The 15,127-nt window shown below is 51.7% G+C and overlaps 1 protein-coding gene across 8 annotated transcripts in view; it reads right to left on the minus strand.

Moving 5' to 3' along the window:
* Positions 1-2,233: 2,233 nt before the first annotated feature.
* Positions 2,234-15,127, minus strand: part of IL4R (interleukin 4 receptor) — a 39,312-nt gene continuing 26,418 nt past the window's right edge. For all 8 annotated transcript variants that reach the window (XM_082645187.1, XM_082645188.1, XM_082645186.1 and 5 more), the window contains 5 exons: positions 12,989-13,145; positions 9,726-9,825; positions 7,825-7,903; positions 6,357-6,406; positions 2,234-4,835 (listed from right to left, as the gene is read on the minus strand). In XM_082645187.1, the coding sequence (XP_082501313.1) occupies positions 3,272-4,835; positions 6,357-6,406; positions 7,825-7,903; positions 9,726-9,825; positions 12,989-13,145 (1,950 nt within the window). In that variant the 3' untranslated portion in view covers positions 2,234-3,271. The remainder of the gene's footprint in view (positions 4,836-6,356; positions 6,407-7,824; positions 7,904-9,725; positions 9,826-12,988; positions 13,146-15,127) is intronic.

Consider the following 15,127-nt stretch of genomic DNA (forward strand, 5'->3'; position numbering starts at 1 on the left):
GATTGAAGAGAGTGTCTATTGGACCATGTTTCTCAGTGGGTGGGGCTAATGTGCATTTAAGCCAAAATATACATTCCTCACTCCAGTTCCCCATCCTGCCTGACCTTATCTCTCACCACTGTCCCTGGTTCACTGCGCTGTAGCTGATCTTTCTTACTGGGAACAGGCCAAACTCCTTTTGCCTCAGGGCCTTTGCACTTGCTCTATCCTCTGCCTGGAATGCTCTTCCTCCAGTCCATCCTAAGTTCTTCTAGTCACTGAAGGCTCAGCTCAAACGTCATCTCCTTAAAGACCTCTCCACTAACCGCCCCCCCATCTCAGACTCCTATTTTTTCCTTTTGTCTTTTACATTTCTGCTCCCCCACTGAACTGTAAGATCCAAGAGGGAAGGGACTTTGTGTCACTCACAGTTTCCTCACATCCAGCACAGTGGCTGGCCCATAGTAAGTTCTCAGTAAACATCGGTGGGATGTGTGGCTTTCCCGCTCTCTCTGCTTCCTCCTTCCCTGTGTTAAGATGGAGAAGGGGGTTGGGGAAGCCAGAACAGTTACCTCTCTCCAGCTTCCCTGAACCTGGGGGGGTGGGTTGAAATCCGGGTAAGAGATGGGAGGTGTCTCTGCCTAGTTCTCCATTCTAGTTTCTCAAAGCCCAGCGGATTCTGTAATATGAGCCTCAGCTGACAAGTTGGGTGTCTTCCTCCTAAGATCCTGGGGATAGAATAAGTCAGTCTCAATTCTGTTGGACTTGCAATCCAACCAGCTCTCCAACACTCACCCAAATATATTTTCTCTGTTGGCTGCTTAGTTTTTTTAGTTTTTATTTTATTTTTGGCCACCCCGTGAGGCTTGCGGGATCTTAGTTCCCCGACCAGGTATTGAACATGGGCCACGGCAGTGAAAGCACTGAGTCCTATCCACTGGACACCAGGGAATTCCCTGGCTGCTTAGTTTTAAAATTTGATTTTCTGAGATGACCCGCAGGCTAATCAGAGCTGACAATCGAGTCGGTGCCATGCTGTACATGAGATGGCACACCATGGTGGCTGGGAACTCTGCAATCAGACCTGGATTCAAATCCTGGCTCCCGGACTTCCCAGTTGTGTGGCCCTAAGCTAAACCTCAACCTCTCTGGGCCTGCTCCCTTATCTGTAGAATTGGGATAATAACCTGCTCGCGAGACCTGTGACACAGTCAGTGTACGACACCAAGCAAATTGCTTGGTCCTAACTAGTTATTTTTATTTTAAATTATTATATTTTATTACAAAGAACTCTTGAAAAGGTCCAGAGGGCTAGTTCAGGTTCTGCCACTCACTGTGTGATGTTGGCAAGTCCCTTTTCCTCTCTAGAGCAGTTTCCCTGATCTGCAAACCATGGGTGTGGGGTGGTGACTCAGGCAGCTAAAGGGATAGATTTGGGCTCAGCACAAAGGAGGCAGTTCTCACAAACATTAGGCTGCATGTGAGGTAGTGAGCTCCCCATCACCTCTGTAATGTATTACGTAGAATGTCAGAGCAGGAAGGAACCTCAAACAGCCGAGCCCTTCATTTTGCAAGCGTGGCAGTCAGGGCGGCTACTCAGACACAGAGTGATCGCAGACAAAGGAGCTTAAGATCCCCTGCCTGCCTGTCTGAGGCCCACTCCATACACCGACCGCCCAGATGTCAAGCACGGATCACCTACAAAGAGCCTGAGCAATGGCTCAGCTATGGGTCTGCCACTAGCTGTGTGACCTTGGCAAAGTAGCAGCTGCCATCACAGCCCTGTCCACATCTCCACGTGCCCAAAGCTGCTCAAACACCGCTCCTCCCCGCCGACCCCAACTCTCAATCTGAGGAATTTTTCCTGGAGCAGCTGGAAGTGCTGGGGAGTTGCCCCTGGCAGCAGCCCTCCACCAATGACAGGTGGGAGTTGGTGGACAAACAGCCAGCTCCCCACCTCTAGGCATGCACTGTGCCTGGCTTGCCCAAGCTCCCCGGCGGGGTGAAGCATCTGTTGCCCGTGCTGGCACTCTGTGTGATAACACCTTTTATTGCCTCTTGCCCTTCCCTGCCTCCTTTCCCCACTCTCCAAGCAGGGCTTCCTGGGATCGCCACCTATTTCAACCAACTGCAATTGAATCCTGGTCTCGGGGAAACCCAAGCAGACAGGAAGTTACTTAACCTCTTGGGTTGGTCTCAGTACCTTTGGATGGGAGGATTCTATGAGTTAATAGAGATAAAGCACTCACAGCGGTGCCTGGCAGTATGTTTGTTTAATAAATGGGGTGGGGAGGGTGGAGAAGGAGGTAAAGAACCTTTATTTATACAAAACTCCATCCCCTCCCATGCTACCCTCCTCAGCAAACACAAACACCAGGTGATGAAACAATTTTTGAGATGCACACAAACAAGCATTACTCAAGCTGAGGTCGGGGGCCGAGGTGCAGGCGATATGCCTGGTGTCAGCATCTCGGACGCCCAGCTCGCTGGATCAGGAGACCTCAGCCACTCCCTCTGAACCACCGATGCCAGCAACGGCATGCATGGGGGCACACACCGGCCCCAAGGTCACCAGGCATGCTTGTTCTGGGGATCCAGTGCTTAACAGGAACCCCCACCCTTACAGCTGTGTGGGAAGCTGGCAGCAAGCTGTCACTGCTCGGTAATCACAATTTTTCGTGTCCTTGTTAATTCCACTTGACTAAGCGCCCCTCCGCAGCTCAGACTCTGCTGCCAGTGTCGACCTCTGTTAAATGAACAGGCGTCTCTGGGCAAATGACCACCCTTTCTGGACCTGTTTCCCAAGGCCTCCCAAGTCATTCTCCCATTGGCTTGGGTAGCTTCTACGCTCAGCATCCAATCCAGTGAGATGGTGGCAGCTAACCCCAGGCCTGGGCAAGACATGGGTAACAGAGCAACTCGGTGGACAAAATACACCTTGAGCATGACAGGGATAGTCCACTGGGGCAGCTGTGGACCCATGAAATGACCAACAGCTCATTCACAAGCCAAGGTGCCCGGGAACCTCCTGATCCCTGCAGGTGCCTGCTGTGGGTACAGCTGCCTGGCACCCTCCACTCCCATGGGACGTGGCGAGCCCGGGCCAATGTTGGGAGCCGGGGGCGTCCAGTCTCCATAGCCCCAGGGTTGGATGACTTCACAACTTCATACCAGGGTTCTCTGAGTCTTTCGGAACACTGCCAGCCTGGCTGCCTTCTGGAGGGAGGCATTTCACAGTCACGGGTAAGGCCCAGTCCTCATCTGTAGACTTCAGCAAGAAGCAGGCACGCACCTAGGAAGCGTCCATGCACGTGGGCCCTGGGGAGAGCATGGCCACCACCGTGCAGGTCTGGCTTGAGCTCTGAGCATTGTTGGGGGCAGTGTGGAAGAACAGGGGGCACTTACCCTCTTCTGAGACACCCAAGGGTGCTAGGGAGGCCGGAGAGAGGCTGGCCTCCAATGGAACCCCACCGAGCTGGGTGTCCAGGGCCCTCAGGGGGCTCACCGGGGGTGAGGACCCGTCCCCACGGCAGCAGCCACAGCAGGGGCTGGCCTCAATGTGGGCCTTGTCACGTTCCTCCTGGCCGTGGCATTGCTTCAGGTGGCCACACAGGTGGCAGGTGAGGGCTGAGTAGACAATGCCATTGCCCAGGTCATCCCTGAGGGGGTCTGTGGTCGGCTCTGGGGACAGCGGGGGCTTCTGGCTGTCTTTTCCCTTGACCACTGGCTCCAAACCAGGGCACTCTGGGGTGCTGCCTGGGAGGAGTGAGTCCTGAGGGCTGTGAGGGGGCTCCACGTCCAGTCCAAAGGTGAACAGGGGGACGGGGACTGGGGCAGGGGCTCCAGGGCAGCCAGGAGTGAGGCTCTGGAAGGGCTTGTAGCCCCCCTCCCCACTGCCGGGCTCAACCCCAGATGTCTCCGGGCAGCTAGCACTGCCAGCGAGCAAGCTGGAGAAGGCCTTGTAGCCAGCCTCTCCACAAGGGCCAAAGCCCTCCAGCCCACTGTCCTGGGCACCGCCCTGCTTCACCGCCTGCACAAACTCCCGGTAGCCACTGCTGGGGGCCGAGGCGGGGCCCGGGGCCACCCTGCACTGGAGGACGCTCTGGCGCAGGATCTGCTCCCATGTTTCTGGCTCAGGCTGGAGTGCGGCGGGCGATGCAGATTGCTGGGGGGCGGCGGGGATGCCGGGGTCCACTTCCCCAAGGTGTTCAGCCAGCTGTGGGTCTGAGTCAAGCTCTCCAGGGCCTGAGGACTGGCTCAGGAAGGTGCTGAAGCTGCGGTAAGTGGGACTGTCTGCGATGACGCCGGGCATCTCTGGGAAAGCCAGCCTGGCTGGGCTCTGGGTTGGAGGACTTGACTCTGGGTTCAAAGGCTCCTTGTCCTCAGACGATGCCTCCTGGGGCCCCACACTTGGGAACGTGGCCCAGGGCCTCTGAGCACTTGGATTTTCTAAAGGTGGAGGAAGGCAGGACTCCTCCAAGCCCTGTGGGCTAAAGCCCCCGTCCTCACCCCTGAGAAGGTCCAGCAACAGACTCTCTGTCAGCCGGGCTGCAATGCCCTCCCTGCCCTCCTGGAAGCTGCCCCCGCTGCTGTCAGGTGATGGCCAGAAGCTCCCTTTATCTTCTTCCACTTCCTCTTCTTCATTCTCCACTTGGGCCTCAAACAGCCCCACACACCGAACCAAGCTGATGCTCTCTGGCCAGAGGATTGTCTTGTTGACCTCCATGGGGTGCCATGTTACTTTTCCAGGACACTGGAGAGGCTCATTTCTAGCAGCCTTGGAGGAATCTTCATCCCTTTCCACGCCATGTTCCAGTAAACAGGGCAGAAGCTTGGCAAGACAGGTCTTCCAGTGTCTACAAAAGCAAAGTTTGATCAGGGTTCAGTTTCTCCACTTGAAAAAACTCCTATTCATCCTTCAAAGCCCAGCTCAAAATCACCATGGACTGATGCTGAGACAGGCTGGGACCCAGGACCCTTTGCTGTAGTGCTACAATGCTTGCACCTGGACAAACCTCACCTCCAGCAACAAAATACAAAGAAACTATATGGGACTAAAAATAACTGCCTGCAAGCGCAGTTGGGGCATGTACAAAAGATACAGAAAGACCAAAAAACGCAACTGCCATTACTGAAGAGCCAGGAGCAAAAACAGGGTGTAAGGAGCAAAACCAGGGTACTGCACATGCTCCCTGCACTTCACACCACCAGAGGGGTGGGCAAAACACCTAAGCCACCCCTCCGGCCCAATCCCTGGACACACCCCCACCCTCACCCCATATCAGGAACCAGCTTGCCTGCCCCCCTCGGGGAGCAGGCAAGAGAACCTGCTACTTGTTCTCCAACACCCCCCAGCCCCTCACCACCCCCCGCCCCGCCCCATTGCAGCAGGGGCCCCAGTAAAGCCTTGCCTGAATTTCTTGTCTGGCATCTAGTTAATTTCTCTTGACTAGGTAAGGCTGAGAACCCTGGTGGGTATCAATGTCTATCTGTTGCAAACACACTTCCAGACTTTATAATCAATAATCTATCAGTCCACCCTCACTACTAGATTGGGAACTCCTTGAAGGCAGGGTCTGTGTCTTACTTTGGGGTTTCTGGAGCCTGGCATATAATACAAACTCAATCTATTGAATAAGGAGAAGTCTTTGTCAGGGATGATGGTATTTAAAATACCTATCAGGGGTGGGATAGGGAGGGTGGGAGGGAGGTGCAAGAGGGAGGGGATATGGGGATATATGTATACATATAGCTGATTCACTTTGTTATACAGCAGAAACTGATACAACATTGTAAAGCAATTATATTCCAATAAAGACGTTAAAAAAATAAATTAAAAAAAAAAATAAAATACCTATCAATACCATAGCATAAGTAAGGGCCAATTAGAATGGCTGGGGAGTCCTAGGGCTGGGGCAGCATCCTGGAGTCCCCTGCTCTGCTAGGTATAAACCCTTCATTTACTGGATTGCGGGTAGGTTCAGGGGGCCCTGAGAGAGGGGCTAAGGAGGCCAGGAAGATGGCATATTCAAGGGTCCAGGATAGTGGTATCTGCCCACCAGTATGCCACTATGTAAACATTTTAACAAGTGGTACAGCTGCCCTGCCTGTTACCCCCATCAGGCTTGCTCAGGACAGACTGGGCATCCCAAGGGGGTTCAGTATGTACCTGACCCCCAGTGAAACTCATGGGGCTCAGCCAGCAGCTGACCTTCCCAGACCACCCCCTCCCCCTGCCACCCCTTGAAGTCAAGTGTCACAGGACAAGTGCTGAACAACAAGGAAGATAAGGCAGACTCTCAAGATGGGGCCCACCACCTCAATTCCATCCCCTTCCAAATCCACATAGGCGATGGGACCCAAGTTCATATACATACGGGCACTTGGCTGGTTCCTGGCCTTGGGACCGCTTCCCCCACAGTGACACCTAAAACATAGAAACAGCCAGTGACACAGAGCGGAGAGGCCTGCTGGCCCAGCCTAGCATCCAGCAATGCTCAGCACGTGTTTGCCGTGAGAAGACATTGAGTCTTGACATCACACAGGTCTGAGGTCTGATCGGGTCACTTCCCCTCTCTGAGCCTCAGTTTTCTGAGAATTAAGGAGGCTGCACTATTAAGTTGCTGTGGCTGATGGCAAAAATGGCCACAGTCTCTGAAGCTCCTCCCATCCCTGAATCTGGCATGGCTGTGTGACTTGCTTTGACCAATAGAATGTGGTGGAAGTGATACTGTGCCAACTGGGTCAGCCTGCTGAAGGATGACAGACACATACATGGCTTAGTAACCTCCATGGCCCCAGATGTGTCAGCCACCTGCCAGACCTGCGAGTGAGGCCACTGGTACAGGCCCAGCCAAACTCAGGATCCTTCCACCCCCACTGCTGAGCAGAGCCCAACTACAGACTTGCAGAAGCAAGAGCTACATAAGTGGCTATTGTTTTAACTTTCTAAATTTTGGGATGATTTGTTACATAGCAAAATCTAACTGATACATAAATGACACTATGTGCAGGACACTGTAATATACACTTCATGTGGATTGTCTCAGTGAATTCCAACACCAGCCCTGTTATAACCACTGCTATAACCCACACAGGGAAACTGAGGCTCAGAGAAGTTAAGCAACTTGTTAAGTCTAACCTGCAGGTAAGTGGCAGAGCCAGGGTTCAAAGCCAGTACCACTGGACTCCAGAGCCTGCTACAGGGTCCCTGGAGAATTGAGGACACTCAGACCTTCTGTTCTAGACGGGACCTGTATCCTCCCCTCCCCCCCTCCTAGAGAACCCTGATGGCACTAAGGCAAACCCCACCTGGCCATCGCATTGGGGAAGCTGACCCCACCCGTAGCTCAGGGGTGGCCACCTGGTTGGTCTCAAGTATTCCCACTCCTTACAAGTGAGTGGTTTAGGAAAGAGGCTGTGATGTGATTCAAGCCAATGAGAATGGAGAGATTTGCTAGTGTTTTGGGGGGCAGTTTCCTACTCCTAAGAGGAATATTCAGAAAGCCTGTCCCCTTCTCCCTCTCCTTTTGGCCTCCTGCTCTGGTACAGGTACCTTGCCAAGAGATGACATGCCGATGACCTCAGGGATCATCTCCTCCCAAGGGAGGGAAAAGACCAACCCCAGAGGAACCCCTGTCCCCCACCCAGGCTGAAAGAACAGTCATGGAAGCCAAAGGGAAGGGAGTGAAAGCCTCTAGCTGCTGACTCAACCTACCCTGAAACTTTCCTGACTTTCCATGTGCAACCCCAAAAGCCAAGAAATATCCTGAACATCCCAGACATCTTGAGTTGTATTTCCTGATACATGCAGTGCACAGCATCCTCACCAACCCCCTCTTCTACCTGAGAATCCTGGATGACAACAGCCACAAGGGGGCTGTGGGCTGGGTTGGGGATTTGGTCCCACCATTCTTTCTTAATCCTGAAAAAGAAAAGGACAAGATGTTGGTCCCTGTATCACTAACAGGTTGACGTTCCTCCCATAAAAATTATCATAGTCATCAAGACTCATCAGGGGTCAGAGATCATGTCGATAGGTTTTTTGGCTGTCTCACCCTCACTCTGTGAAACAGGTTCTACTGCTAACCCCGCTCTACCGACGAGGAGACTGAGGCCCAGGGAGGTGAAGTGACAGCTGGTGGGCAGAAGAGCCGGGTTTGGGCTCCAGCATCCTGCTACCCAGAGTGGAGTTCCTAATGTGGCCGCCTCCGCTCCAGAGGGAATAAGTTCCAGGGAATCAGGAGACACTCAAGCTGCAGAGAGAGAATTCTGGGTTTCCCCTTCAACAACCTTTACTCTGGAGCAGCTGAGGATAAGGTGCTGGGGAGAGGCCTGGGATGGCCTGAGAGGCTGAGGGATTCCTTCTCCCTTCCTGGGTCAGCCTAGAGTCACGGAGCGTCAGCGCTGGGAGGGAAGGTCCTCAGACACCCCCTGGATTAGCCTCCACCCACTCCACTCAGCCAGTTAACACACATTTATTGAGTACCTACTATGTACCACTCACTGTGCCAGGCCTCAGAGACACACAGTGAACAAGACAGGCAAAAACTCTGCAGAAATGATTATGTGACATCATTCATTTCTGGTGATGAGTGCCAGGAATAAAAATAAAGAAGATAGGGACTAGAGAGGAATAGTGTGATCCAGGAAGGCCTCACTGAGGAGGTGACTTCTGAGAGGCAACTGTAGGTGGAGGAGGAGTCAGTCTCGGTGATGCCTGGAAAAAGGGCTTTCCAGGCAGAGAGCACAGTGAGTGCAAAGGCTCCAAGGGAAGATCTTGCTTGGGGCGTTCAAAGAACAGCAAGGAGGTTGGAGCACTGGAACACAGTGAGTAGGGGTAGGGAAGACAGACGATGGGGAAACTGAGGCTCAGAGAAGGGGAAAGATCAGCCCAGGGGGGCTCAGGGGCATCAGCAACAGACATGGAGAGGGGACCTTGCATTCCCTGCACACCTACTGTGTACCCGGCAGAGTGCAGACACTTGCTCACATTGATCCTCAACCATTGCCATCCTTAAGTGGTCAACTGGGGCCCGCTCGTCCCATTTCAGAGGTGGGAGGACTGAGACTCTGAGACTCCATGATTCCAAGGGCTCAAGCTCACTGGAAACAAGGCTCCTTCTGCCCCCCTACACCCAGTGATCAGGGAGTCCCTTAGGACTCTTGGGACTGATGAAATAGGGACCCAAGGCTGAACAGAGGTTCAGAAACTTGGTCACACAGCTACGAAGCACCAAGGCCAGGATCTGAACCCAGGTCTGACTCTGCAGGGCAATCATCTAGAATTCCTCTGTCTATTGCCACGTGCCTTCAAGTGTCTGGGCCATACCCTGGGCGTGATCCATCTCACTTCTGCCAAAGGAAGGTCCTGCCCCCAGCTCCTGTCCTGGCCAGCTCCTTTCCCCTAGTCAGGTCTCAGCTCAAACACCTCGTCAGAGGGGCCCGCACTGGCCTCCCCATCCAAAACAGCCCCTGGAGCATTTCACCCCCTCGCCCTGGCTTATCTCCTTCAGCGCAAGGATCACTACGGAAAACAGCCATGGTTACTTGGTGGCCTGGCATCTTGTGCCTCCCCGAGGACACAGGGTCCCTGTTGGTCTCAGTGCCTCACACATAGTAGCTGCTCAATAAATATCTATCCTTGAATGAAAGGGCTGCAAGCTGACAGATCAAAAGGGAAATTCCCACCCACTCCACACCACAGGGGGCTGGCTTGGTGGCCTCCTGCACAGCTCAGGACTCACTTGATGATGCTGACATAGCAGGACAGGCAGACAGCCAGGATGACGACGCAGGAGATGCTGACGCCCAGTGGGAGGCGCTGCTCCAAGGTCGCCTCGTAGTCTGGAAGTGGAGGGAAGCCGTGAGCTTGCATCGTGCTGCGTCCAGCCTGGTCTCCATTTCCCAGAGCAGGAGACTGAGGCCTTGTGAAAGCATCTTCCAAGACTCTGCGTGAGCTGGCTGCTGCATCCCCTCCTACTCCCCTCTCTTGCACATTGAGCCCTCGCCACATCGGCCTCCTTGCTGTCCCCTGTTCCTCCAAAGCTCGGGGCCACCTCAGGATCTTGAACTTGCTGCTTTCTCTGTTTTGAAGCAGTGAGGTCAAGGGCAGAGACTCTGGAGCTGGATGGCCCCAGTTCAAAGCCTGACTCTGTCATATACTAGCTGGTGACCCAGGACAAGCCCCTCACTCACTCTGTACCTTGGTTTCCTCTCTGTGCAATGGGGTTAATACCGACTTAACTCATAGGGTTGTTGTGAGGATTGTACGATTTAATATACACTTGAAGCACTGCCCACACGTCCATTCACACAGCTGGCCCCCTCTCCTTGCTCACTGTCAGGTCCCAAAAGTTCTCCCTCACACCCTCTCTACTGTTGCCTCCTCCCACCCCTTTCCCCTGCTTTATTTCCCTCCCAGAATTATTGTCCTCGGGATCTAGATCTCATTTATATTTTTGTTTACTTGTTTATTTTCTCTCTCCCCCTCTAGAATGTCAGTTCCACAAGAACAGGGATTTTCACCTATTTTGTTCACCACTGGGCCAGCACGTAGTAGGAGCTCAAGAAATATCTGTGGAAATAATGAGTGTCCAGCACATGGTATCTGTACCATACAACTTATTTCCCTTCCCTTCTCCAGGTTAAAGGAAGAATCAAATCAATTTGACAAAACTCTCCCAAGCACTTACTGTGTGCCTGGCACCATGCTGGGCAACGGAGATATAGACACAGAGCAGATACTACCCATAGAGCTCACAGCCCGGAGTGGGAGACAGGTGGTCAAGAGGTATCCATTGAACAGGATAAGCAATGCTGAGAGGGGCGTGTGGTGGGTTGGGTTGGGGTACCTGCCAATCACCATTGTGCCCAGCACTTTGAAGAATGCTTCCTTCATTGAATGTTCACAACAGCCCTTCTCCCCATTGTACGGATGATGCACGAGGCAGCCCCCACCACGCAACAGCTATCTCCCCTTCTTCTTTGCTAGGCTGCAGTGTGCCCACCTTGAGGTTTGGGCCAATCATGGGCCAAAACTAGTCCCCTTTCCAGACATTTGAGTTCCCAGCCTCCCTTGCAGTTGGGAGAGGCCACGTGACAGTCCTGAACAATGAAAGGCAAGGGAAAGGCCACCAGGACTGGAAAGGTTTTTGTTTCATGATAAAAGATGCATGGGATGCACTGCCTGTGGCAGCCTTCCATTGCCTTTGGGTCTTGGGCATGAGGGTGTGTGCAGCAGACAACTTAAGGCCATGAGGTGACAAGGGTAAGGATAAAATGCTACCATGCTAGGGATGGCAGAGGGAAAGAAAAGACTCTGGGGTGATGTAACTGAGCGGCTGTATGAACCAGGAAGGTCCACTGGCAAGACTTCATTTTAGGGGAATTCCCTGGCAGCGGTCCAGTGATTAGGACTCTGCACTTCCACTGCAGGGGGCATGGGTTCGATCCCTGGTGGGGGAATTAAGATCCCACACGCTGCGCGGCCAAAAATAAAATAAACTAAAGACTTCATTTTATGTAAGATAATTCAATACTCTTTTGCAAAAGTGTGATAAAGTCGCAAAGAGTTGTTTGGAGGATGCAGCTACCAGGTGAGGGACTACATTTCCCGGAATTCCTTACAGCTATGTGTGGCCGTGTGACCAGCTCCACCAATAGAGCTTGAGAGGAAGGGATGTGTGTCACTCCTGGGCTAAGGCTTTTAAGAAGCAGGTGTGGTCTCCCCGCTCTCATTCCCTTTCTGCTGGCTGGATGCAGATGATGGCAGGTCCACAGAGCAGGGATTCTTAACTTGGGGTCCACAGACCTCCAACATGGTTGTCATTAGGATTTAGGGGTCTGGGAACTTGGATGGGAAATAAATGATATCTTTATTTTCACTAACTTCTGAAACCTGGCATTTCCTCCCATTAGGAATAGAGGGAGCAAACCACAGTAATAGCAGCATCAGTCACTTAGTCCCCATCAGAAGTCACAGCTATTCTCAAATCACCTGACAGCTGCAGTAGCAGGAAATACCATTTATGTTCATCTACTTTGAAATTACAGTATTTATGAGAACTACCACTAGATCCTGTTTTTAATGTGTTATTAAAGAAGCATATATTCCTAGATAACAAATATATTTTAAAGTCTTTTTATAATCACATTTCAATAAAATTAGGTTTCCCTTGAAGGCCTATGTATTTTATTTTATACGTTTAAAAATATTATTCTGGCTTGTGGTTGCCAAGGGGGGAAGGTGGGGAGGAGGGATGAGTTGGGAGGTTGGGACTGGCATAGGCACATGACTATATATAAAATAGATAATCAACAAGGACCTACTGTACAGCACAGGGAACTCTACTCAATACTCTGTAATAACCTACATGGGAAAAGAATCTGAAAAAGAATAGATATATGAATATGTATAACTAAGTCACTCTGCTGGACACCTGAAACTAACACAACGTTGTGAATCAACTCTACTCTAAAATAAAATTAAAAATTAAAAAAATAAAAATATTATCCTGAGATGAGGCCCACAGGCTTCACCAGACTGCCAAAGGGGTCCATGATACAGAAAGGCTGAGAATCTCTGTCCTAGAGAATGATGGAGCCACAGGGAGGAAAACCTCCCACCAATCAGCAAAGTTCGTGTTGAATTGTTATGTGAGCAAGAAATATGTTTCTACAGTGTTAAGCCGCAGAACTTGTGGGTTTGTTACTGTAATCTACCCTACCCTGACCAGTACGCCACATCAGTTGGTAATTCTGTCACTTCAGTTAGAGCATCCTATGATATGGAAACCAGATGTTTGGCTGGTGGAAGTCTCTGGCCACAGAATGAAAGTGGAAAACAGAGACGTTAACTGCTGGGAATTCCCTGGTGGCCTAGTGGTTAGGATTCCGGACTTTCATTGCCGTGGCCCAGGTTCAATCCCTGGTTCCCTGTTCAGGGAACTGAGATCCTGCAAGCCACATGGCACGGCCGACTGCTCAGGACTCCCAGCAGGATACTCACAGTTAAGCCACTTGACGCTGGGGCTCCACTCACTCCAGGTGCTGTTGTAGCTCTGAGCCCATGCCTTCACCTGTGCACTGTAGGAAGCTCCAGACTTTAGGGTGCTGGCTGCAAAGCGGAGGGTGGGCCCCATGTAGGTCACGTTATAAATTTTGAACTGGTGGAGGAAAGAGAGCCATTAGTGCACCAACTCTGGGGGAGGGGAGTACCAGCTCCCACCCGGGCTGCTGTCCTTAGCTGACCCCACAATGTTTAAGAGCCACCAGCCTGGGTATTTGGTTATTCCTCCAATTTCAGGCCCTTGTTTGTCACTTCCACAACTGTGACCAGAATCGAGCAAGATGGGTCAGGGAATGAGCCCTTATCCTGACCCTCACTCCCACCCTGATTAGCCATTTTGACGTTACTGGGGCAAGTCGATGAACCTTTCTGAGTTTTAGTTTCCTCATCTGTAAAATGAAGGTAAGAGTTCCTACTGCCACTTTCTGGCTGTGTGACCTTAGATAAGTGACATAATTTCTCTGGACCTTGATGTCTTCTTCTGCAACATGGCGATAATAAAAGTGTCTACCTCCCAGGGTTGCTGTGAGGATTAAGTGGGTTAACACAGGTAAGCACTTCGGACAGGGCCAGGCATGCGGGGAGCATGAGAGTGACCTTTCTGAGGCACAGACAGGGTCACCGCATCCCTCTCTCTCCTTCAAGGGCTCTCTAGAGGATCCACAGTCAAGCCCAAACACAATGGCCCATCATCTCAGTCCCGCCCAACCTAGCCCCAACTGGGAAGGAAGGTCCAAGATCCGTTGTTAAGTGAAAAAGGTAACATGAAGATTAGTATGTGTTGTCTGTTGCCTTTCATGTTAAAAACATAATGGGAGAAGGCATAGTGATGGTGGCAGACAGACTCATATGGCCCCGTGACCCTACCTTGTATCATGCCCTTGTGTAATCCCCTCTCCTTGCCTAAAGGGGTGGGGGGACCTAAGACTTGTTCCTAACCAACAGAATATGGTGAAGGTGATGGATACATAGGGACTACATGGATGTGATTCCATTATGCAAGACTGTAACTCCAACTTGCTAGGAGACTCTCTCCCTTGCTGGCTTTGAAAAGGCCACAAGGGAAGGAACTGAGGGCGGCCCCCCAACAAAGGTCAGCAAGAACCCGACACTCTCAGTTCAAAGCCCACAAGAAACTGGATGCTGCCAACATCACAGGAGCTTGGAAGCAATCCCCTGGCCAACCCCTGTGTGTGTGGCCTTGTGAGACACTAAGCAGAGGACCCAGCTAAGCCGTGCCTAGACTCCAGACCCCCAGAAACTCTGGTGCAATAAATATGTGCTGTTTAAAGCAGTTCTGTTTGCAGTAATATTATCATGTAATAATAGAAAATTCATGGTGATGAAGGAACACACACACATTTGCTCATATAGGCATAAACTCTCTCCAGAAGGACACACGTGCCTCCACACCCTCTGCCTGCTCTAGCCTGGCCTTCCCCTCCTGGCAAGAGACGGGAGCAGTGGTCAACCTCTGGGAGAGGTACTGGAGGTTGGGGTTAGGAGAGAAACGTATTTCCTTTCTAAGTCCTTTGGTAGCATTTGAATTTTTTACTTCATGTAAATATTACTTTTATTTTTAAGACTTTAAAAAAATTAAAAATGAAGTAAAATTTGGGTTCATGATGGATTCTGACAGCAAGACAGTGGCCTGAATCCTCTGCCTGGGCTTCTTCCCCTGTGGAGGGTCCATCCCTTCGCAGCCCCCCCTCGAATCCCCTGCAGCCCCTTCCCAGATCCTGGCAACACTGCTCCTGCTGGCAGGTTGGAAGCAGCTGGGGGAAACGGTCTGGTGTAAAGTGAGCCGAGGGGAGGTGTGCACAGCAAGGAAGCAAAGTCCTGACAGCTTGCTGGAGAAACTGGAGGGCAGCGGGAACTTTCCAGGGAATCTGGGGACAGGCTGGGAGTGGCAGGAGGAGACCAAGGCAGGGAGAGAAGGACACTCTTACTGCCAGGGTTCTTTCTAAATCGCAGCAAACAGGAAGCAGCAGCTGGATCTGGTTCACTGAAGGAATCACACACCTTAGAGAGGAGTAGGGAATTGGGAAATGGTTTACTAAGAAACAAAAAAGAAATTGA

This window comes from Mesoplodon mirus (genome assembly GCF_964341445.2).
Source record: "Mesoplodon mirus genome assembly, chromosome: 15".
NCBI lineage: Eukaryota > Metazoa > Chordata > Mammalia > Artiodactyla > Ziphiidae > Mesoplodon > Mesoplodon mirus.